The sequence below is a fragment of the Helianthus annuus genome, chromosome 3 (genome assembly GCF_002127325.2).
Source record: "Helianthus annuus cultivar XRQ/B chromosome 3, HanXRQr2.0-SUNRISE, whole genome shotgun sequence".
Lineage (NCBI taxonomy): Eukaryota > Viridiplantae > Streptophyta > Magnoliopsida > Asterales > Asteraceae > Helianthus > Helianthus annuus.
The window spans coordinates 109,173,880-109,199,874 of record NC_035435.2 but is presented as its reverse complement, the minus strand read 5'-3'; the positions used below and the strand labels follow the sequence as shown (position 1 = coordinate 109,199,874).

The 25,995-nt window shown below is 37.2% G+C and overlaps 1 protein-coding gene, 2 long non-coding RNA genes and 1 pseudogene across 8 annotated transcripts; 1 reads left to right on the top strand and 3 right to left on the bottom strand.

Annotated features, from left to right (window-relative positions):
- Positions 1–4,712: 4,712 nt before the first annotated feature.
- Positions 4,713–5,076, bottom strand: LOC110931953 (annotated as a pseudogene).
- Positions 5,077–7,494: 2,418 nt separating this feature from the next.
- LOC110927943 lies at positions 7,495–10,883 on the top strand. 2 transcript variants are annotated; one of them, XR_002586021.2, is made up of 5 exons: positions 7,495–7,815; positions 8,266–8,532; positions 8,688–8,753; positions 10,396–10,638; positions 10,720–10,883. It is a non-coding gene; the product is annotated as an uncharacterized LOC110927943 (long non-coding RNA). The 2 variants fall into 2 exon arrangements; XR_002586020.2 differs by having other exon boundaries at positions 8,685–8,753.
- A 4,431-nt stretch (positions 10,884–15,314) lies between these two features.
- LOC110929524 lies at positions 15,315–17,364 on the bottom strand. Of its 5 annotated transcripts, none has more exons than XR_004889362.1 (5): positions 17,277–17,364; positions 16,235–16,825; positions 16,044–16,158; positions 15,892–15,948; positions 15,315–15,762 (listed from the first exon to the last, which is right to left on the bottom strand). It is a non-coding gene; the product is annotated as an uncharacterized LOC110929524 (long non-coding RNA). The 5 variants fall into 5 exon arrangements; XR_004889361.1 differs by having other exon boundaries at positions 15,315–15,948; positions 16,235–16,433; positions 16,618–16,825; XR_004889359.1 differs by having other exon boundaries at positions 15,315–15,948.
- Positions 17,365–18,822: 1,458 nt separating this feature from the next.
- LOC110931954 lies at positions 18,823–22,320 on the bottom strand. Its single transcript, XM_035988120.1, has 6 exons — positions 22,216–22,320; positions 22,023–22,055; positions 21,643–21,918; positions 21,465–21,563; positions 21,160–21,341; positions 18,823–19,426 (listed from the first exon to the last, which is right to left on the bottom strand). Exons 1-6 carry the CDS (start codon positions 22,318–22,320, stop codon positions 19,321–19,323), a joined length of 801 nt encoding a protein of 266 aa, XP_035844013.1. The 3' UTR covers positions 18,823–19,320.
- Positions 22,321–25,995: the final 3,675 nt, after the last annotated feature.

The following is a 25,995-nucleotide window of genomic DNA, read 5'->3' as shown; positions in this document are numbered from 1 at the left end:
AGATACATGAGCATCGAGAAAGTCATTTCTCCCAGTAATAAGCTTGAACTTTTCAGCTCGTCTGAGAACACTCGCTAGACATCATTTGATATCCATTAGTTCCATCTCTTCGGCGTCTATCTGATCGTAATCCTCCTTTCTGAGCATAGGATTTCCGATCCGACCAGCAACTAGACCTTCATATGATAGAAGTACAGAACCAAGTAAAGGCATGTGGTCTTTTGTAGTTTCTTCCGAAAAACTTTGACCTTCTGGAAGATTTAGAGCGATGTTGCACTGAATCACATAACCATTTCCTGTCTTTGTGCTCTGAGAATGAAAACTTGTGGTTGACTCTTTTGGATTAACACTTGGAAATGATGAGAATCCACTGCTGCTGTTGTTTGAACCCTGATCAACCTTTTCCATTGAATCCCCAGCACTGAATGCAGTTTGTACTTTCGGACTTCTCTCAGCTTCTGGAACCGGAACACTACCTTTACAGTACATCTTTACGTCCTGTTGACCACTCGGACTGTTCATCCTCGCGATCTTTTGCTGTTCCAGATCCTGACTTTCAATCTTTTCAATAAACTGAGAAATCGTTAGCCCATCATAAACACCCGTATTCTTCAAAATCATCAAATACGTTCCCCACTCTTTCTGCAGGTAATGCATCAGACAGCTTGTCTACCCACTCTTCAGGATCTTTTGTGATACTCAACATTGACATAGATCGCACCAAGTGGCAGTAACGTTCAATCAGCTTCTTCGTATCCTCTCCCGGTAAGCTACTGAACAAATCAAATTCTTTCTTGAGCAACGCCTTCTTGCTCTTTATCATGTTCTCACTACCCTCAAACTTAACACGAAGAGCATCCCAGATCGATTTCGATGTTTTGTCATGCTGTAGAAGTATGAAGATGTCTTCTTTGATGGCTTGTTGCAGCAGACTGATCATCATCTTTTCGGCTTTGTACATAATCCGTTCTTGATCAGTAAACTCTGATAAATCTTTGATAACCTGCAAATCTGTTCGTGGTAACACATATTTCTTCAGTATACATTCCCACGACCTAAGATGATTTGCCTGAACCCAATTCTCGAATCTGTCTTTCCATCCGTAATATTCTTCGATACTCATCAGTTTCGGGGGCTTTTGGGTAGTTCCCGTCTCATTTTCTAAATTCATGGCTTATGCAATAACAGTTGGAGCAGACGGGGTTGCAAACGCGTTGTAGAACTCGTTATCCATGATTTGTCAAAACGTAGTTCAAAAATAGCGACTTTGGAGCGAAATTAATCTGATTGCAGCTTCAAGCGAAATCCCACAACACAATCTGGAGCGAAATCACCACGATATTCACCCTTGAGCGAAATCACAAGATTATCAGGAGCGAAATCAGGAGTGCACAAGAGCAAAATCATAGGTTATGGCAATTTGGAGCGAAAATAACAGACAATCTCGAGCGAAAACAGGCTGTTTTGAACTTCTGGAGCGAAATACCAAGAGATTTTGGAGCGAAATCCGTTTGCTTCGAGCGAAATCAGAGAGTTTCCTTTCGAGCGAATTCAATTCGTAGGTCCATTTGGTCCAATTTTAGTTCGATTTTAGGTCCCAAACTTTCAGGGATTTGTTAGTGTCCAATTATACACAATCTGTGAAATTTTGAGTGAATTTTGACCGTTAAATCTCGTTCTGGTGAAGAAAGAAGGTGTAGAAGTAAGAAAACTTGATGAAATCCAGCTAATCTCTGCAGAACTCCTCCTCCTGAGCTCTGATACCACTTGTAGGATCGTGTTTGCTGACCCGAATGAGTCGTTCAGAAGAGTTTTACTCTGTTTCAGGTGCGGAAAACAAGAAACAAAGCTAGAAACAGCTGATTCTTCACTTTTAACACTGATTGTATTGATATGACAACAATTACACTCAGTCTTCACACCGGCAGCACTTCGGCGTGGAATACAAGGCAGTAGTTACCTGATTTCGCTCATGGACACCTATATATAGGTTCCTGATTTCGCCCCAACATACACAGGACCATCAGGAGCGAAATCAGCAAGTTGATTTCGGGCGAAATCACATGCTATGCACCCAGGAGCGAAATCAGTATGTTAATATCATAAACTATCCTATTTTCTCGTAAAACGTGCCCTAATCTATACAATGCAATCTAAGACTCGATACAAGACGAAGTCGACAGATGTATGCACCAACACATACTGAACAACTAAACTTTCAAATCTAACAATAACAACAACAATTAAGAAACTTTAGCTTCAACTCCATCGATTGCTGAACCTCTCGATGTATGTCCTTCAGCATCGCCATGAACTCCACGTCTCTATTACCACACTCTATATTACTGACAACACAAAGCTCACGAACGGAAGTTGAAGGCATCCGCATAAGATTTCTGGAAACCTGCTCTCTCGTGAACAAGCCAACTTGCAATCCATCAAAACATCTCTTCACCTCTTGAAAAGTAGCCCTATCTTCATACACCTGTTCCTCGATTTGCCTGACAAAACGCTGCTTTAAATCATCTGATTTTACAGAAGTGAATGACGCCATTTCAATAAACTATATTACTCGACTTTCCTGATTTGTATGATATCTTCGTAGGAAAACGTGATGAAAAACAGGTGAAGTGGCTATGAGTTTATATACTAAAATATCTAACAGTGAAAACATGTAGATTTAATATAAACATATTAATGTATATTTCAAAACAGCAGTCTTTTAATGCAAAAACCTTTTCAAACACCAACTTTTATGGGAAAACTATAAAATTAAATACCAAGAAACCCAAGGGACAAATTTTCAAAGTTCAAAGAACAAAAGCAGATTATCACAATTACAATTAACCTCTTCATTTACCATGTAGACGCGTTTTTAAACTCTATAAAAGACCGATGATTACTTTTGATTCAAAACATCAATAAATTGTCCTACAAATCACTTTCTGTCAAAAATTGTTCCAAATCAGAAAAACCAACAAAAAATCTACATGGCAAACTTCAGCTTCTACCACTGGTCAGACACCAGCGATGTTACACTACAACAAAAATGGCTTTTTAGGACCTTTTCTGTGGGACGCTTGTAAAAGAGGGTCCTAAAAAAGTATTTAATAGGACTAATGAACTTTTGGGGTCCTTTTATAATATACTCTACTAAACCGGTGTCCTAAAAAACTATTTAATAGGATGGATGATTTTTTTGGGTCCTATTATCATATAATTTAATAGGACACTTAAAATGTAGATCCTAATAAAGTACGTTATAAGACATTTAATTGTTAGTGTCATATTATGTGGTACTGTATTAGGACACTTGATCATCTGGGGTCCTATTATAACATAACTCAATAGGACACGTTGTAGTTAAGTCATAAATGTTTAGTGTTATAGGACACTTTCTAGTCAAAGTCATATTAGAACTTGACTTAATAGGACACTTGACACTTGAGTCTTATAACTTTAAACTTTCTAGTACGCTTAATTATTGTGGTGTTATTATAATACACCGTAATAGGACACTTGATATGTGAGTCATAAAACATTAGTTTTATAGGACGCTTATTCGTAACAGTTTTACTATAATATAACTTAAAAAGACACTTGACACTTGGGTCTTACAAATTTAACCTTTATAGGACGCTTAATCATTGTGGTGTTATTATAATACACTCTAATAGGACACCTGATATTTGAGTCATAAAACATCGGTTTTATAGGACGCTTATTCGCTAGAGTTCTATTATAACATAACTTAGTAGGACACTTGACACTAGGGTCTTATAACTTTAACCTTTATAGGACGCTTAATCATTATGGTGTTATTATAATAACCGTAATAGGACACTTGATATTTGAGTCGTAAAACATAAGTTTTATAGGACATTCATTCGCTAGAGTTTTATAATAACACTAGGTTATTGACCCGCTTAATCATGGTCGGTGAGTGGTGGTGGTGAGTGGTGGTGGTGGTGAGAGGTGGTGGTGAGTGGTGGTGGTGGCCGGTGAGTGGTGGTGGTCATGGTGGCCGGTGAGTGGTGGTGGTGGCGAGTAGTAGTGGTGGCCGGTGAGTGGTGGTGGTGAGTGGTGGTGGTGGTGGTGAGTAGTCGTGGTGGCCGGTAAGTGGTGGTGGTGAGTAGTGGTGGTGGCCGGTGGTGGTGGTGGTAGTGAGTAGTGGTGGTGGCTGCTGAGTGGTAGTGGTGGTGGTGGTGGTGGCCGGTGAGTGGTGGTGGTGAGTGGTGGTAGTGGCTGGTGGTGGTGGCCGGTGAATGGTGGTGGTGAGTGGTGGTGGTTGTGGCCGGTGAGTGGTGGTCGGTGGTGGTGGTGGTGAGTAGTGGTGGTGGCCGGTGGCGGTGGTGGTAAGTGGTGGTGGCCGGCGGTGGTGGTGGTGGTGAGAGGTGATGGTGAGTGATGGGGGTGGTGGTCGGCGGTAGTGGTGGCCAGTGTTGGTGGCCGACAGTTGTGGTGGCCGGTGAGTGGTAGTGGTGGTGGTGGTGGCCGGTGAGTGGTGGTGGTGAGTTGTGGTGGTGGCCGGTGAGTGGTGGTGGTGGTGAGTAATGGTGGTGGCCGATGGTGGTGATGGTGAGTGGTGGTGGTGGCCGGTGGTGGTGGCCGGTGAGTGGTGGTGGTGAGAGGTGGTGGTGGCCGATGAGTGGTGGGTGATAATGGTGGTGGTGAGTAGTGGTGGTGGCCGGTGGTGGTGGTAGTGGGTAGTGGTGGTGGCCGACGGCGGTGGTGGTGGTGAGTAGTGGTGGTGGCTGTGGTGGTGGTGGTGAGAAGTGGTGGTGGCCGGCGGTGGTGGTGGCCGGGGTTGGTGGCCGGCAGTGGTAGTGGCCGGTGAGTGGTGGTGGTTGCCGGTGAGTGGTAGTGGTGGTGGTGGTGGTGAGTGGTGGTGAGTGGTGGTGGTGGTCGGTGGTGGTGGCCGGTGGTGGTGGCCGGTGAGTGGTGGTGGTGAGTGGTGGTGGTGGCCGATGGTGGTAGTGGTGAGTGGTGAGTGGTGGTGGTGGCCGGTGGTGGTGGCCGGTGAGTGGTGGTGGTGAGAGGTGGTGGTGGCCGATGAGTGGTGCGCGATGGTGGTGGTAGTGAGTAGTGGTGGTGGCCGGCGGTGGTGGTGGTGGTGAGTAGTGGTGGTGGCCGGTGGTGGTGGTAGTGAGTAGTGGTGGTGGCCGACGGCTGTGGTGGTGGTGAGTAGTGGTGGTGGCTGTGGTGGTGGTGGTGAGAAGTGGTGGTGGCCGGTGTTGGTGGCCGGCAGTGGTAGTGGCCGGTGAGTGGTGGTGGTGGCCGGTGAGTGGTAGTGGTGGTGGCCGGTGAGTGGTGGTGGTGGTGAGTGGTGGTGGTGGTCGGTTGTAGCCGGTGGTGGTGGTCGGTGAGTGGTGGTGGTGAGTGGTGGTGATGGTGGTGGTGAGTAGTGGTGGTGGCCGGCAGTGATGGTGGCCGGTGAGTGGTGGTGATGAGAGGTGGTGGTGGCTGGTGAGTGGTAGTGGTGGTGGTGGTGGCCGGTGAGTGTTGGTGGTGGTGAGTAGTGGTGGTGGGCGGTGAGTGTTGGTGGTGGTTAGTAGTGGTGGTGGCCGGCGACGGTGGCTGGCGGTGGTGGTGGCGGTGGTGGTGGCCGGTAGTGATAGTGGCCGGTGAGTGGTGGTGCTGGCCGGTGAGTGGTAGTGGTGGTGGGGGTGGCCGGTGAGTGGTGGTGGTGGTGATTAGTGGTGGTGGCCGGTGAGTGGTGGTGGTGGTGAGTAGTGGCCGGTGAGTGGTGGCCGGTGGTGGTGGTGAGTAGTGGTGGTGGCCGGTGGCGGTGGTGGTAAGTGGTGGTGGCCGGCGGTAGTGGTGGCCAGTGTTGGAGGCCGACGGTGGTGGTGGCCGGTGTGTGGTGGTGGTGAGACGTGGTGGTAGCCGGTGAGTGGTAGTGGTGGTGGCCGGTGAGTGGTGGTGGTGGTGAGTAGCGGTGGTGGCCGATGGTGGTGGTGGTGAGTGGTGGTGGTGGCCGGTGAGTGGTGGCCGGTGGTGGTGGCCGGTGAGTGGTGGTGGTGGTGGTGGCCGGTGGTGGTGGTCGGTGGTGGTGGCCGATGAGTGGTGGGCGGTAGTGGTGGTGGCCGGTGGTGGTGGTGGTGAGAAGTGGTGGTGGCCGGCGGCGGCGGTGGTGGTGAGTAGTGGCGGTGGCCGGTGGTGGTGGTGGTGGTAGTGAGTAGTGGTGGTGGCCGCCGGCGGTGGTGGCCGGCGGCGGTGGTGGTGGTGGTGAGAAGTGGTGGTGGCCGGCGGTGGTGGTGGAGGTGGTGGTGGCCGGTGTTGGCTGCCGGCAGTGGTAGTGGCCGGTGAGTGGTGGTGGTGGCCGGTGAGTGCTCGGTGGTGGTGGCCGGTGAGTGGTGGTGGTGGTCGGTGGTGGTGGCCGGTGAGTGGTGGTGGTGAGTGGTGGTGGTGGTGAGTAGTGGTGGTGGCCGGCGGTGGTGGTGGCCGGTGAGTGGTGGTGGTGAGAGGTGGTGGTGGCTGGTGAGTAGTAGTGGTGGTGGTGGTGGCGGGTGAGTGGTGGTGGCCGGTGAGTGGTGGTGGTGGCCGGTGAGTGGTGGTGGCTGGCTGGTGGTGGTGGTGAGAAGTGGTGGTGGTCGGCGGTGGTGGTGGTGGTGAGTAGTGGTGGTGGCCGGTGGTGGTGGTGAGTAGTGGTGGTGGCCGGCGGCGGTGGTGTTGGTGGTGGTGGTGAGTAGTGGTGGTGGCTGTGGTGGTGGTGAGAAGTGGTGGTGGCCGGCGGTGGTGGTGGCGGTGGTGGTGGCCGGTGTTGGTGGCCGGCAGTGGTAGACGGTAGTGGCCGGCGAGTGGTGGTAGCCGGTGAGTGGTAGTGGTGGTGGTGGCCGGTGAGTGGTGGTGGTGGTGAGTAGTGGTGGTGGCCGGTGAGTGGTGGTGGTGAGTGGTGGTGGTGAGTGGTGGTGGTGGTGGTGGCCGGCGGTGGTGGTGGCCAGCAGTGGTGGTGGCCGGTGAGTGGTGGTGGTGGCTAGTGAGTGGTAGTGGTGGTGGTGGTGGCCGGTGAGTGATGGTGGTGAGTAGTGGTGGTGGTGGTGAGTGGTGGTGGTGGTGAGTAGTGGTGGCCGGTGAGTGGTGGCCGGTGGTGGTGGCCGGTGAGTGGTGGCCAGCGATTCAGGGCATCTTCATCTTCTCCGGTCTTCGCCGTCTCCTCCGCCACAAACTCGCCATCCGGATCAAAAATAATCAAGAACTGAACCAAAAATATACCCAACCCGACCCGAACCCAAGTACCTAGGTATTTAGATCGCTAACAATTATTCATATAAAATAGGGTCGGGTCGGGTTGGTTCTCGGTTATTTTCATGTTGAAACCCGACGTGGACCTATGGACCGGAACTGACCCTATATTTAGGGTAGTGAATTGTTTCTGTATTTTATGTTTGATCGATTCTCGGGTCGAGACGGGTAATGGTCGGGTCGGATCGGTTATTTTCACTAATCCTAAGCGATCATCGAAACAATTTTCCCTCCAAACTTTTCCTAAAATTTACTTTGAAATTTTCATTTTCCCTCTCAACAAAATTTCTCACTAGAAAAATAAAAGTTTCCCTCTCACCCTCGTCTCTCTGATTCCCTGTGGTTTCCAAGTTCCATTTCAACCATTCTTCAAAAATCATAATCTACTAGTGGTTCGATTGTGTTTTTGCAGTTTTCATCACGAATCTAGTTCATACTCTTGAGGCACGATGTGTACAACAATATTGGGTTTCTTATCTCATAACAACGCCCCTAGCCCTAGGTGGTCGTTTGGTGTTTCTATTCAAAAATTATCATCGATCGTGTTTGTTTGTTTGATTAATTGATTAGGTGAACGTTCTCATTAAATTAATTATAGTTACTGAATTTAGGGTTATGTGTGAAAGAGAGAATGTGGAATGAACTTAAATAAACTTTTCTGATAGTTCATATTTCGATGAAAATGAAGAGTTGGTAGTTTGAAATTTTGGTTTTTGATCACTGGTGAAGTGGATTTTTGTTTATTGATTTGATTCATTTTTCAGTGTTACTAAGTTGGATTGTTGAAGTTTAGTTATTGATTACTTATATTTAAGAACTGAACTGTTTCCTACTCGGAATTTGAGTACACTGGTAGATAGATTGCAAGTTTCTTGAATTCGTTATTGAATTTTGTTCGATCTATCGATGGAGGGAATGGGATTTATAAATTTTATTATTTTTCAGTATCTTGTTTATATTATAAAAAAAGTTATATCTTTTGTTTAAGTTTACATACTGACTGCAAAATGACATTTGCAGAGGTATTGAATATGCCGTATCCAACAATGATATCCCGGGCAGAGCAACTTGTTAACCTTGAATATGCCAGCAAGGAGGTGGGTTGATGAGAGAGATTAGGAAGAGTTGCAGAGGGAGTGGTGTGGTGGAATCTGTTTAGAGGGAGAATTGAGGGTTTCGGTGGTGGTTAGGTGGAGTTGGGTGGTGACATGGTGGTTGTAGGTGTTGGTGTTAGGAGGAAGAAGAGGTTGAGGGGTGGTGGTGTTAGGAGGAAGAAATCGATTTGAGGTATGTGACTTCATGTATATATCAAGTACTGGTTAATATTTTGGGATTGGAGTTTGATATCCCAGTTTTTATGTTCACAGTTTGAAAAATCAATTTGATATCACTGTTTAAATTGATTTGTTGTTTTTATTGTTGGGTGATTGCACATAAAGAAGTCTGGTGGGACGACGCGTGATTATAGACGGCAGAACGGTTTGAACTCTCACCGATTTGTACTTGAGGTAACTCACTGATTCTTGTTTCCGTTATTATCTCATTCGGTTGCTATTGATCTTGAATTTCAATGATGGTAATGGGGTAAGAATTTAGAAAACGATAACTAATAACTAAGCGTTGTAATTGTAGAGCTATACATAAGCAACGTAGGCCTAGTAGTTATTTCTTGAATCACCATCTGCTGTTCGTCATACCTGCTCTTTTTGACACGGGTCATCTGTGAATTTATTCTGACCTGTTGGTGGTTTTCTCAATTCAGATCACAACCTATACAACAGTTAAATAAGGTCTTGTAAATATAGAGTAATTGCAGTCCATCCTTTAGGCTACTCGGTATGGGGTTCGTCCCCACACCGTCCCGCATCAGCGACGCCCTCAACACCGTGCCGCCCCCCTCCGTCCCGTCGTCAACGGCTGTAAGCCGACGTTCAAGACGCGCACAAAAGGACAAAAATATGTGGGGACCATGGCTGCATTTGACCGTTAGAAAAAAAAATTAATTTCTGAATTTTTAATTAATTAACTAAACGGTCATATTTCAAAAAACACCCCAATTCTATTCCATTTTTATAAATACTCACCTCTTTAACCATTTTTTTTCATAACTTTTCACCCTCTACCAACCCATTCTCTCTCACATTTTATTACCACTCTGGAAATTCTGTTCCAGTTAGTGAGGAACAACAAGATTTGAACGCATTCGCTCTACGTAACGAGTACACACATCATAACCTACAAGCGGACTTGGTGGAGTACATTTGGAACAACGCTCAAAACGAACCCGGCCACGACATGGAAGACGAAGACTAGTAGCTTATTTTAATATGTTAGGATATTTTTAAGTTTATTTTTTTTTACTTTATTTTTTTTAAGTTTATGTTTTTTTTTTAAATTTATTTCTTTAAGTTTAATTTTTTTTAAGTTTATGTAATGTTTTTTAATATTAATGAAAATATTTTGTTACTTTATTTGGTAAATGTTAAATAAAAGTTGAAGATTAAAAAAAAATAAAAAAACATAAAAGTGGTGGAGGACTATGACTAGGACCATCCTCCCATGCCCTCTAGTTTTGGAGGATGATCCATTATTGGGAGGACTATGACGTGTCGCCTACGTGGCGGATCATCCTCCAAGGATGGACCATCACCATCTTGTAGTCTTACAATTGTTTTAAACTAACAAACAGGTCAAAGTATGTATGTTTACAACTTAATTAATAAACGGGACTGGTTCTGTTTCCTGTTCTTCTCTGCTGAGTTAGCTTCCTGTTGTCTTCTATCATATTTATTTAATTATTTTTTTCTCCTGCTGGTACCCCAATTTAGTACATCTTTTGGAAAGTATCAAGTTACTGTACGCTTCTTAAGTTATTTGTGATGGGTCCTTGGTCAGTTTAACTAACTTATTTGATGAAATATATATAAAAGTATGTTAGTCATTTTGAATACATGGGTTTACTAAACTGTTGTACTTAAGGTGACCAAATCCTGAAAAGTATGTTAGTCATTTTGAAATATCAGATACATCGGTAGTAGGGGTGTAAACGAGCCGAGCTAGTGTAAAACTTTATTAATTTTTTTGTAAAATGGTTTTTTTGCACTATTATGACTAGAGTTTAATAGATATTTGTTTAAAACTAAAATCTAGGTCGGAGATGAAGTTTTCCTCAAAAGCATTCTAAACTCTACCGAGATTGTAGCAAGAGGAAGAGTCCAGAGTTTGGACCCAAATGATCTAGTTGGTGGTACAGAGATTGGACCAGAATGGTGTGAGGTAAACGTTCAAGTACCAATAAAAAAAGATGAAAACTTAGTAAGACCATATGGTTTATTTTCTACAATTCAAGATTGTATTGGTGCATCCATCGCATGGCCCTATCCATTCATCTCGGTATGTATTTGTCAAACTTGTGATACAAATAATTTTAATATCATGGAACTTAATGCTTATATATGGATGGTTTATTTGTAGGTAGTCCATGAGGATTGAGGACGCATGATGACTCAAGATTTTATGCTTCTTATTTCTTTAATTGCTTTTAATTTATTTGTTAAATGCTAAGACTTTATGTTAGATAATGTTATAACTTATTTATGGTTGGTGTTTTTGTTATGAACATGCTTATTTGAAATATTGTGAAGTTTTATTTCTTTCAATAGTTGATGTTATACAATAACTATTGGGATGTTATATGTTGATGGTCTGTTTATAAAATTGGTTTTATAATCTTATTTGGGATATTAGAACCATTTTCTTGATATTAAAGTAGCTATAACATTACATCATAAGGGTCCTATAAATTAATTTTTAAGGACGCTTATATGTGTATCCAAAGATTAAAAGTAGGTAATCACATATTAGAACATTGTAAAATTGTCCTAATATGTTCTTTTTAGGACGCTATTTAAGTTGTCTATATACATATTATGCGACCATAAAATTGGTTTCAAATTTTATTTGGTATATTAGGACCCTTTTCGTGGTACTAAATTAGCTATAATGTTACATTATAAGGGTCCTATCAATTAATTTCTAAGGACGCTTGTAAGTGTATCAAAAGATTAAAAGTATGTAAGCACATGTTAGAACATTGTAAAAGTGTCCTAATAAGTTTTTATTATGACACTATTTTGGTTGTTCAAAGACATATTATGCGACCTTAAAATTGGTTTCATAATCTTATTTGAGATGTTAGAACGCTTTTTTAGTTTCGGGACTTATTACGACCCCTTTACATGAAACGCTTTTACCGTTGGTCCTATTAAATGAAAGGTCCTATAAAATAGCATTTTAGGACACTTTTGCGCGTACTAAAAACCCAGTTTTCTTGTAGTGTTAAAACACAATTCACGATGTTGTCACTCAAAGAAAAAAAGAATAGACGAAGAACTAACCAGGAAAGTCGACATAATCAATGACACTAATTACAACAAAACCTGGAACAGCATAGCATTGCTTGATGAAGTCCTCCACTCTCCTCCATCAGAGTTCCAGAAGAATGCAGAAGAGTTTCTGACACAACTTCTAGAACAGGATCAGAAAATCTGCAACATGCTAACTGACCTGCAAAACAAAAGAGAGCATGAAATCACATGGAGAAAGGCCAGAGTCTACGAAATCCTAGCAAGTGTTAACTCTAGCGTGTAATAGTTTATAAATATTTCATAGAATTTCTATTTTTCTATCTAATAGTTTATTTTAATAATCTCAACATGCATCTTAAGAAACAAACTCTCAACATCATCAACAGTTAATCAAAATAAGAAATAAACCTAAAATGCAAAGGTCTCCTCTCAACTGTTGTAGCACATCTAACTTTTCACGATATTGTACGAATCTATACTTTGTATAAAAGAAGAAAATCTCACTGACATAAGAAAAGCTGACTTTCGGTTTAACGAAAATCGAACAATACAACTCTCCCATCAAAGAAGGTAGCACATGCAACTTTTCACGATGTTGCAACAATGATACTGCAACATCGATGTTGAAAGTTTGATGTGTGAAGGGAAGCTTCATTGAAATGACGATGTTAGAACAATGATACTGGAACGATAACATGTAAACAGAATCAACAAACATTCGAACAAAGAAGTATAATCGGAGATTAGCCGGCTGAATCACGAGAAATATGCATTTGAGAGAGAGAGATACGCTCACAGATATGAGCGAGAGAGATTTGAATGTGGAGCCAGATTCATATATCTTTTTTATAGGATTAGAATATATGGTTTGAATTTTGAATTTTGAATTTTGAATTTTGAATTTTGAATCTGGAGCCAGAATTTTGAATTTGGACAGACCTTTAATTTGGGAACAGAGGTTTGATTATAAGGTGAAGGGCAGAGGTTTGAATAGAATTGAAAATGATTAGGCTTTATGATGCAGTAATAACATAAGAAAAACCTTGTTGGACAGCCTCTCTGGATCACATCAGCCTTTCTTATGTCATTGTGATTTCTCCTTTTATAGAAAGTATAGATAGTAGATAGACTAGGTTATAACCTGCGAATACTCACGGGTTGTTAATCTATCTTTCTAAACAAATAATAAATAGATATATATTAATAAATGAAAAATTGCATGATGAATAAGGTGGATGAATAAATGATAAGAACATTTGTATGAGTAAAAATTAATAAAATGTAATACTGAGAACATCAAACTTGTTTTCTATTCGTTCATAATCATAGCATAAAGAACACTAAACAATTTAAGTAGCACCTTCTTCATTAACTTCTTGTTTAACTTCTACTTTAACACGTGCAAGACGTCGTTGAGGAATACAGACCAAATCTTATGTGCCTTTAAAAACCATCATTTCAAATTTTAACTCCGAAATCATGTCAAATATAATGTAGTGTTCATCTTCAATTTTCATGTCTTCTTTAATTTCCTTCCATCCAATAGTCATATCATAATTTTGACCATGTTTTTCCATAAAAACCAACCATGTACGGTTAGGATAAGCTGTTATAGTAACATGGTTCGTCGGTATAATGTTCTTCAACTTATGATGAACAAAAAATCTATCGATAAGCAGCAAGTTCCAAAAAATAAAATTATATTAAATTTTTTTATAAAATTAGTCAAATATTAATATATTACAAATATAAAAAAAATTACCAAATGATCTTTATGTTCAGAGAATTTTGGTGTTTGGCAATATAAGAAATCATCTTGAACAAGTGCCAAATCTTGATAGAAGTATATCAGTCGAAAAGTTAGACTACCTTCGTACTGAAACAAAAGTAATGACTTATTTGGTAATAGTAGTGATTGAATCATATTGAACCATCCGTCGTGAAAAAAAAATATGAATAGCCTGCTTTCCTAACCCTGACGGTAAAAATTCTTCGATCAGTGGTAATTATTTGAACCATACCATCAGGAGCTAAGTTGAAATCTGCTACCCAATTGTGGTAATTCCTCAGTAAAATCTGTATACAAAGTAAAAATTAAAAGCAACATATTATAAATAGATAAAGTTGAAGATAACATCAATATACCCGAGATTTCATATTGTTGTCTGATAGATAAAGTAAAAAACAATTTAACATCTCCATTGATATATGAAATTTGAAGATGATGAAGATTATTATTTATTATGTATATTTATAAGAGAACTTTACTTATGTTTATAGTAATAGTCTCATTTATGGAAATTTATTTGTCTATTATGTGCATAAATATATGATGATTTTATAAAAGAAGATATAATAGTAAATTATATTGCTTACAAATTGGGAATTAGAAAAGGAAAAATTGAAGAGGACATTATTTAACAAAATTTAAGGAGTATATTCATAATAATAAAAAAATAACCGGATTTTTTTTTCATTTTTTTTGTTAAAAGTATAAAGTTAACAAATTTGTTTGAAATAATATTTAATAGTTTCTATAATTTGATTAATATATATATTTAGAAACAGTTTTAGTAACGTTATAAAAATAAAAGTTGATTATCCATTAGATCCAACCCAAATCTATTGATTAAGAAAATCAGTTTCCTAAAATACTCTTAACAAATATATACTGAAAAATAAATCGTACTATCCTTTAAAGAAAATCACCGATAATTAAATTAATCTGAAATTTATAAATCAACTGAAAATTGGGTCTTATTTACAAATATTATAAATAATGCAAGTTGGTTTTTATATGATTTTAGACTATCAATACTTAGATTATGTTTTATCTTTTTTGTAACATTTTAATGACCCAACATATCATGAATCTTTTAAAAAAAATAAAATGTACTATTATGAACATGACTATTAGCAAAAAGAACCATGATATCATATATATATATAGGGTTGGGCTATATAGAAAACCCTATATATATAAAAAACCCTAGAAAACCCAAGCTCCCGACATTTTTTTTTTTTGAAAAAAATAACACATGTAATATACATGTTTTTAAGACTTTTGGGCCAAAAAAATCAAAAAAGCGCCGAAGGGATAATTTAAAAAAAAAAAAAGTTTCAGCAAATTTCAGCAAATTTACGTCTTTTTTTGCCTAACACATGTTAGGCACTGAAATTTGTTTATTTTTTTTTTAAAAATCCCTTTGGCGCTTTTTTGTCACTACAAGAAAATGAAGCTAATGCAACTCTGGTAAAGTGTTACATTAGGCCTTTTAAAGGTTACATTAGGTCTAATGCAACCTTTTAACAAAAGCTGCGTTAGCCGAAGTTGCATTAGACCTAATGCAACTTTTTTGTTAGATAATGCAACTTTTTTTGAAAAGGTTGTATTTAGTATTCAAATGCAACCTTTTTATAATGCAACATTTTTTACCCCTAGTGCAACTTTTTTACTTTTAAATGCAACCTTTGACGCGCAAAATGCAACCTTTGCGACACTAAAAGCAACTTTTGTTTCACTCAAATGCAACCTTTTTTTACATCAAATGCAACGCTTTTAAAGATTTTAGTTATAACAAATGCAACCTTTTTCTACAATCAAATACAACTCTATAGCATCACTGTTTAAAGTACTAAAATTTATATTATTATCTCAATTACACCAATACAATAGTAAGAAAAATACAAAAGATACCCCTATATATATTAACATATGTCCAAACTCAATATTACAATGTAATCAAATAAAAAATAAAGGGGTCAATTACAATGGAAAAGGCAATATAAGGAATAGGTTGTTGGGTTTGATAATAAAACCTTCCAAACAGCCTTGTGATGCTACTGATTTGTGGATTTTTTTCTATACTTGGAGCAGTATGAAATATTATTATATATGCCTGATGTTATTTTACATGAACAATTTGGCAGTTTGGTTGCCAGTTGTATTGTCCATTGAGCTTTATGTCCTTCCATAAGTCCTCGGGCAGCTTGTGAACAAGAGATTCTTCATTGACTTCCCGTTTTCTTTTGTTCATAGAGTGTCACACCTTCCTTCAGATCTTCAGGAAGCATCTTGTGGGACATCCATACCTCTGCATCCCTCCTTTTTACCCTCATGTCTACTCTTAATGTCATTGAGTAAAGATATCTATGTTGCACCAACCAAAACAATCAAAATAAAATATGTGCATATATAGTTCAATAACACAATGTGTATGCAAGATATACAAACATTTCCCACTTACATGTTGCCTAGAAGAAGAAACTAGAATAATACCTGTCCAAGAATCCCATAAATAGGTACTTGTCTTGAGGTTTTGACCAAGCGAGCTAACTGATTGAAAAATAATAAAATGCTTACTACCAGAGTTATTTAATATAGTTGAAGAGGTTTGCAACTTGTGTTAAAAAATGCATAATCCCCCATACGGTTTTCACCACAGTATGGAGACGTTATATCACAATTCATGTTATCTTTGCATGTAGCAAGCCAGCAGTCATCAGCCCTATCTACATAGAACAGGCACCAGGAGAATCAAATCACCTGAAACATCCACAAATATGTTCACCAACTAATACTTTGTCACCAAAAAATATAAATAAATAATTCATTTACATACCAATTGTTTATATGCTACATGAAAGCAGTTCTAGCTCAGTAAATATGCTAAAAGTCCTAGTCACCGGTCTATATATATAAGTTAAATCATCCGAACAACTAATCGGATATTGTTTAAACGTCTCAAACTTAAAAATTTCCTTTGTAACTAGAGAACCCGGTCCCTTTCTGGTTGGTGTGGTGATCAGTATTGTTGTCACCTGCTTAGAATATAATGTAATTCGTCATAGCAAAACTAATATTGATTGTTCTATCTCCACAATATACAGGTAATAAAGCATTCCAAACAGACAAACAACAGTTACTATAATACCAATTGACAATATGTCTTTGATAAAGTAAGAGCACAACAGTTACTATAAAAATAGTTATCAATCAACTCACCTTTTCCAAACACTCTTGAAAAAGGAGAAATAGATCCAGCAGAACTCAAGGATTAGTCACATGAATCACAGGTAGGGGTGCAAACGAGTAGAGCTTAAGCTAGCTCAAGCCCGAGCCCAAGCTTTGCTTATCGAGTTTTAGCCAACTTGTGACTGCTAAAAGAAGTGGAATATAGAAGATACCATGTCTGGCTTGACCAATTGAAATGCTAAAATAAAAAAAGGAAACGGGTCAAAACTCAAAAGTGCCCAAAGTGTAGCTTTAGTGCATAAAACCTCCAAAATCAGTTTATTCATATAGTTGAAATAATATAACTTTTATAATCATATCTGACAGCTTAATAGGTTACTAAAAACTTTAAAATTATTTTTGAACAACAGTGTTGCGGCCAACCTGGCTTTTACAAAAGTTACCCGTTTTGACCCCTTACCAACCTCTTTATCTTAAAAAATTCTGAAACTAAAGTTTTCCTCTTAAAAATAAACCTCGTGATTCTTTAAGATTAAATATCTAGGTCAACCTAGCAAGAATTGAGAAGACCAACAGGGTTGTGATAACGTATGATAGTTGTTTTTCTATTCGATCTTCTTTTCGTCTAAGGGTCATTGAAATAAGGATCATATTGATCTAATACATCATTTAAGACATGAAAAACTCACCAGCATTTGACTTTTCACACTGAAATATCCATCCTTATCAGCAATAGAAGTAGGCTTTGAAGCTCCAACAGCCATAATAGCCCCCTACAACAAATAGACATGTTAATAAGACTAAATCTAACTTGGAAAGAAAAATGTTTTGAAAAAAATCACACTATTTGTTAATACATGCCTGCCCAGGTGGTAGAATAGCATCAAAGCGATCCACTCCAAACATTCCTAAGTTGGAGAGAGTGAAAGTCCCTGCATCCAGAACCACATAATTCAATACCATTTTGTCCACAAGTTTTTGTAATGAAACAAGATCCAAATTACTAATTTAACTTGGTTGTTACCTGAGTTGTATACATGGGGCTGTAGCTGCTGAGATCGTGCTTTCTCCACAAGCTCCTTCCATCAGAGCGCATTACGCAATTTAAAACTAAGCTTGTCAGCTTAAACAAGCCTACTGTTTATATATTTATAATTTATATATAAAATATGTATTTAAACAATAATAATTGTTTATTATAAAATTATGAAAAAAATTTAACTAAATTATATATTAAATAATAATTATAATAACTAATTTATAAATAATAAACAAGCCGAGCCCTAGCCGAACTCGAGCTTGAAAAACTACCAACGACCCAAGCTCAAGCTTCAAGGTTCCATAAGTTAAATGAGCTCGAGCTCAAGCCTAGTCAAGCACAGACTCAACTCGGGCCAGCTTGTTTGCACCCCTAATCAGAGCATAAACAAAAACAACATAGAAAGATTTTATCTTTTACAATCATCAGTTTATCCCCTTATAAATCAATTCTATAGTCGCCAGACCAATCACCGATCACACACATTATATTTAATCTAATAATACAGTACAAGAACAAGAAAATAGAATATGTACCAAGAAACACAAACAGGACAAAACTGGGGCAAGTTTATCATGTTAATCAGATAGAACATATGAATATTTAGAGACAAACTTAGAATTGGAATGAAGCAATCTATTTCCATACAGTTGCAGTTGCAAATCAATATGATTACTTCAGATGTAAATCAAAACAAGGAACTTGACCACTTAACGTACAAAGATTAAAATAATGGTTGTCATTCAAAAATCCAAGATTTATCAACATCATATTTTCTTTGAGAAAACAAAAAAGCACATAGCATGTTGATGAAGAGTTGATGTCATGAAAAAAACATATTGGTTTTGACTTTAACCTTTAATTTAATGGACAATTCATATGTTTAAACCATAATATAGGTAATCCGAATACAAAAGTCTTTAAGACTGCGGGGAGTGGAGGGGCTTGGGTTGGGGGCATTGCTCGACACGTGACGAGGGTGGGATCCACAAGCTTATGGTGAAAAATGAGGGGCATGGCGTGGCCAGCCATGTGAATTTTTTTTAATTAAAGTAGCCAACCAAAACCAGCCTTATTGAACCAGCCAACCAAAGCCAGCCAAGTCACCCCCCCCCCCCCCCGCCCCATGCCGAAGGAGCACCGCCCCAACCAACACCAACCCAGAATGGAGCAGCCGGCGTTGAAGGGGTTTACCCGCCCCAACCAATGCCCCACTCCCTGCAGTCTAAGGAAAGTTATTAAAAAGAAGCCACTATGCTAACTAATGAAACTGAATACTAGACAGATTATTAATTTTAATAGTAACCCCACAATACACTCATCATCTCATGTTTCTTTTACATCTGCAGAAAATACATTCTATGTATAAAATTATGACAATAATAAACATACAAAAATTGTTGGACTCGAATGAAAGGGTAGGTGAATCATACAACTTTCACAATACAATAAAATCACTTAATTTATAAAAGGTAGCAAAATTACAACAACAAACAACATAAAATTGGGAACAAACATGGCATTCAAATTAGCAATAAGAATATCAACGCGACTAAAAATTAAGGGGGTTTATGATGATCCTGGTAAATGTGCAGAAACGAGAAAAGTCTTACAAAATTTGGACCAGGCTGGCAAATCGTAAAGGGGCAAGGGCACTGGGACGTCGGATTGCAGCAGCATACGGTGGTCAACAGTCAGCGATGGTGGTGAAGTGGACAAAGGGAGATAGAGAGAGAACGCTCGGTGGCGGTGACTCCCATTGGTGCGATAGTTATGTGCTCCATTAACCTTGGTGGAGATCTGCATAGAGGGAAAATGGATTAGCAATTCTAGAGAGGGAAATTGATTTAGGGTATAGGAGGGAAATTTTGGGAGAGAGGGAAGTTGGAAATTTGTAATTTGGTAGTGACCGGGTAATAGCACAAAAAAAAACTTGAATTTGGGGTTTTTTTTTTAGGGATGTGAGGAAAATAAAATTTATATTTCGTTTTTTATATATTAAACATTATAGGTAATAAAATTAATTTGGGAGCAAGCTAAAGTTAACGTTATTATTATTATTATTATTATAATCATTATATATATATTATATATTATAGTATAATATAATATAATGTATATTGTATGAATTAATATTAATATTATATATTAAAATGTATATTTTATGAAATAATTGTGTTTTTAAGCTTTAAATTCACTGTTTATATTAGTTTGAATTTTCTTAACTAATCTGCGTTTGTGATGTATTTAGTTTTTCTTTCGATCAGTATGTATTTGTTGGAAAAGAAGTTGTATTGAGTATTTTTTGGTATCGTAAGTTGTATAACATTTGTCAGTATGGTACTGGTAGCGTGACAAACCGAACCAATACCGACCCGACATCAGTTTTGGTAATAGTATTTTCAGAATCAGTACCGGTATTTTAGTATATGACTTTTGATCGATGTAAATCATACACGTTCAATATCCTTTTGGAAGCGACTTTATTTTTTGAATTTTTATCTTTCATTTGCTATACAAAATGTATTTAACTTCCAACAATACAACCTTTAAAATAAGAGTTTCATTTAACTTCTAACAATGCAACCTTTTAAAATTAGAGTTGCATTTACATTTTCACAACGCAACCTTTATAACAAAAGTTACAATTTCAGTAAAATTTGCAACCTTTTAAGAAAAAAGTTGCAATTTTTAGTAAAAATTGCAACTTTTAAATAAAAAGGTTGCGTTAGATCTTCTAATGCAACCTTTATGTTCAATGAAGTTGCATTAGAGACAAATGCAACTCATTTGAAAAGGGTTGCTTCTAAAAAGTTGCATTAGACCTATTTTCTAGTAGTGTGTTTTTTTTGGCCCAAAACACTCTAAAACATGTATATTACATGTGTAATTTTTTTCAAAAAAAAAAAAATGTCAGGAGGTTGGGTAAAAATGGGTTCCCATTTGGGTTTTCCAGAGTTTTCTAAGAATTTTAGGGTTTTTTGTCTAGCATTACCCTATATATATATATATAACCTATATATATATATATATATATATATATATATATATATATATATATATAGGTTATATCCCGTGAATACTCACGGGTTGTTAATCTATCTTTCTAAACAAAAAAAAATATACATATATATTAATAAACGAAAAATTGCATGATGAATAAGGTGGATGAATAAATGACAAAACCGTTTGTGGCTGATTATATGAATCGATATCATAACAAAAACTGCATTCGAAGTCGAAACAATTATCGATAAAGTTTGCACAGTGAATAATGTAAAAATAGTGTTATCCATTAAGAGGAACACTAATAGTAAACTAAGATATGATAAGATGTAATAACTTAAAATTCAAAACCATTAACCATGTTAAAAACTAATAAGCATAACAAAGTTAATGTATATCATATGAAAACCAAATATCCAAACCTAAATGTAAAAGAACTAATCAGTACGCCTGATGTGAGGTACAACCAATCCAACATTCAAGACTTGATCAGTTTCATAAAAAGAATAGTGAACCGTGTCACCCACCTTAATGCCAGCTTCATGAATCTCGACCATCTGCATAACGCATAACGAACACCCTTTTCTTTGTTTTCACGTCTGGTACGGTTGGTAAACTCCTGTTGTTGAGTCAGATGCAGAAGTCTAACGGTGATAGGTTTGAAATCAGAATCAAGTTTAGCCATCCTTGAAACATTATCAGGCAGCCTCTGTATTGTTTTAAAAATAAAATAAATAAGAAGAAGAATATAAAAAGAATACTGTATTTTTATGTCAATAAAAATATGTAATATTTAATATTTAGTAGTTTGAAAAATAATATTAAAACTTACGAAATTTGTAGAAGCCATACGAACAAACTTATAAAGACGACCATCTGGTTGTTCATCAACTGCTGGCTCTGCAACTGAATCAATAGGTGCAACTACGGCCTGAAAATCACATATAACATTCATTAGAATAACAATATAGTAATTAAATATATAAATAAGCAACCAAATGTATAGTTACCTCATCAACTTCTACATCAGCAAAATTATTTTCAACACCATTTTTACCAAAAATTCTTACATGGAAATAATTCCCAAAAAATTTTGTAAATAACAAATAGCAACCGGCCTCCAATTGAAACTGAGCAACAATTACATCAATACCATTGGTAAAACCGACTTTACCATCAAGAGTTTCAATCTTAACATGAAACGTTTTGTTGCCTATATTTATAGTGGAACTTATATCATTTGATGTATAATCATACGACTTGGGCAGGATACACTCGGGAATAACCTGTAGGAATAATAAGAAAAATAATAAAAATGTTACTTTTGTTATCAGTTCATAAAACCTAAATATATTAACATAAATAAAGAGAAAGTAAAAAATAATCTTACAGTAAAGTGAGATGTTGTAGATAACAGCGATGTCTAGAAAGAGCTACGACTCACACCATCAATGAAGTATGTTACTTTGAATGTAGTATAATCTACAGGATTGAAGACCACCAAACATCCTTTTTCAGTCGTAAATGTATCACAACATCCGACCAACCATGAAAAAGAAATGTTTTCCTTTGGTTTCGCTTACAGAAACATTAAATGTTCGGTCATCATCACTTTGTTCCAATAGCCTTGACCAATAGATAATCATTCTTTTTGAGACTAGAATCTTTAACGAATTTGGTGAATCCATCACCTAAGACAGGCCCCGAAACATTTCTTTTAAGTCTGACGACCCAGGATAAGTCATCATCAATAAGTTCAAGACATTGACCATATGGAACTTTTCCTCCCCACAATAAGCTTGCAAAATCATACGGTATTTCCTATGAATCGAAACAAAAAACATATAAGCTTAAATAACTTATTGTCTGTTGATAAAATGAAAACCAAAGAAACATACCAAAAATATAGGATCATAGTCATCAATCAACTTTAAAAACGAAGGAGCGTTGTTTTTAGGATCCATAGCTGCAAAGGAAATAAGGAATTTTTTTAAAAAAATATAACGGTGACTTATTTATAGAAACAATGTCTAATTACAGAAACCGAGTTATAATTGAGAATACAAAAATTAACCTTAAAAACAGTAATGTGTTTATGGAAACAAAAACATATTTAGAAAGAAATTAAAGGTATCTTTAAACCTAAATAGAAAAACTCATGACTGACAAAACTAACAATATGAACTTCAAAAGAAAATCACATAAAGTTTCAAAATTATGCCTAAACAGAAAATTTAATAAGAAATAAGAAAGAGTATACATATCAAAAAACAAACAATACCAACAACATTTAACTAACTTGTTTTGGTAAACGAACATTCCGAGTCCGAATTTCACAAAAGATTGAGGATTCACCGTGGGAAAATACAAACAATAAATCATTCAGAACATATATTACTAATTTAAAAAAAAAATAGTGACACAAAATTTAATAAGAAATAAGAAAGACTATACATCAAAAAACAAACAATACCAACAACATTTCACTAACCTGTTTTGGTAGACGAACAATCCGAGTACGAATTTCACAAAAGATTGACGGTTAACCATGGGAAAATACAAACCATAAATCATTCAGAACATATATTACTAATTTAAAAAAGATACTAAACAGAAAGGATAAAATTAAATATTACAAACTTAAGAAAGATAAAAAAAAAACTATAAAATTTAACTAACCTCTTTTGTTTGAGGAATTATCGGAGTCCGATTTTTATCACAGATTATGGATTCACATGAAAACAAATTCAACAAAATTCAATAACTGTCATAAATGGGGAAGACATGATAAACAACTAACTAAAACAACATGCCTTTAATTTTTTTGATCGGATCTACAGAAATAAGAACAAAGAAAATGTTATTAGCAATCGAAACAATCTTTAAAAAATTAACTTTGTATACAATCGAATAACATAAATAACAACATACCTTTAATTTTTTTGATCGGATCTACAGAAATCAGGAAAAAAAAATGGTTTTTGGCAATCGAAACAATCTTTATAAAATCAACTTTGTATAAAATTGAATAACATAAATAACGCAGATCTTGGTTCGATTTGGTATACTTACCTTTGATGTTGATAAAATCTTGAAGATCTGATGAGATTATGAATGATTGTAGAAGAAAGAGAAGAGAGATGAAGGGAGAGCTTGGTAGGTATGATTTGGGTCACAATAATTGACCTAACTTATATGATCCGAATAACATACGAAGGTGTATTTGGAAACCATTAACCTGACCCAACTCCATTCGGATCCCACGTCCATTAGTCAATTTAGAATTCTTTTATGAATTCCATCCCAAACTTACAAAACACCTCAACCATAGGTTGCCACATTATCAAAAAGCTCCAAAATCACATGCCACATGGCGCAAATCCATCTCATATATATATATATATATATATATATATATATATATATATATATATATATATAGGATAATGCTAGATAAAAAACCCTAAAATTCTTAGAAAACTCTGGAAACCCAAATGGGAAGCCATTTTTACCCAACCTCCCGACATTTTTTTTTTTTGAAAAAAATTACACATGTAATATACATGTTTTAGAGTGTTTTGGGCCAAAAAAAACAAAAAAGCGCCGAAGGGATTTTTTTAAAAAAATAAACAAATTTCAGCTCCTAACACGTGTTAAGCAAAAAATCCATAATTTCGCTGAAAATTGCTGAAACTTGTTTTTTTTTTTAAAAAAATATCCCTTCGGCGCTTTTTTGATTTTTTTGGCCCAAAAGTCTTAAAAACATGTATATTACATGTGTTATTTTTTTCAAAAAAAAAAAATGTCGGGAGCTTGGGTTTTCTTGGGTTTTTTATATATATAGGGTTTTCTATCTAGCCCTACCCTATATATATATATATATATATATATATATATATATATATATATATATATAGGGTGGGAGTTGGCTACAAAGTCCATTTTTCCTACAAAGTGTACAAAGTCATAAAACACCACAATTTCAGGCATAAAACACACTCAAAACCCACAAATAACACAGTAAAGATTACTAAAACACCATATTTGTGGGTTTTGTGTTGTGTTTTGGATGATAAGGCTTTGATTATCGAATCACGAATATTAGTGTGTTTTATGTTGATTATCATGTTGTGTTTTATATTCATAGTTGTGCAATGTTGTGTTTGAAGTTTTTAATGACTGTTAGGGTTTGGATATTGTGTTGTAGTAATAATCACTATGTTATTTGTGAGTTTTGTGTGTGTTTTATGGCTAAAATTATGGTGTTTTATGACTTTGTACACTTTGTAGGAAAAATGGACTTTGTAGCCGAACCCCACCATATATATATATATATATATATATATATATATATATACAGAGAGAGAGAGAGAGAGAGAGAGAGAGAGAGTGGGGATCATACGGAAAGTGTGTTTTTCCTAGAAAGTCTAGGAAGCGATCTGGGCCATCCAATGGGTGTGTTTAATGGTTGAGATCATCTTGGTGACATTTTGGTAATATGTGTTTCTTAAAGATAAGATTATTTAATTAATCAGGGGTAGATATGTCATTTAGCTTGTTTTAAATATGGAAATAATTGTCATTCCATAACCACCCCACATTTCATGCGATATTTTCTCTATCTCCCCCTTTCTCTCTCTCTCTCTCTCTTCCTTCTATCCTTCATGAAGAAACACATCAACAAAACACATCGTATTAATCTGCTTGCTAATCTGCTTGCTGTTAAAACACAGCGTCAAGAAATCCTTCAGCATTACCAGTGTCACACCCCCAAAATCCACCTGCGGAGTATCACCGCTTGGGAGCGTGACTGGCAAGGATCAAGCCACCAATCATATTGAACATGTAAATAAATAGTAATAATTATCCAACAATACGATAGCTGTTTATCAAACCAACATAATTAAGTGTAGCGGAAGCATTAATGTAAAAACCCAATCATAAGTATTAATGTATGTAATGACATAAGCAATCACGATCCATATGCCCACAACGACCTGCTCCTCCCTGTGCAAGCTCCCAGAATGTACCTAAGGTCCTGCAAGGCATGCAGCAAATAATCAACAACTAGTTGAGCGAGTTCACAGAAGGTAAGTTCATAACAGTAATGCGTAAGTTCATCTAGTGGGGGCTTCCCATACAAGTATATACTATTGGTGAGGGATTCTCACAATTATCCTTAACAATGGGGGTTTCCCATTATGGTACTTACTATTGGTGAGGGATTCTCACAATTATCCTTAACAATGGGGGCTTCCCATTATGGTACTTACTAGACTATTTGCAACCATGTGTTCTTCTTAATCCGAGAACAGGAATACGTACTAGGTCACACAGGATTTACGTGAGTGCCCTTCCCCGAG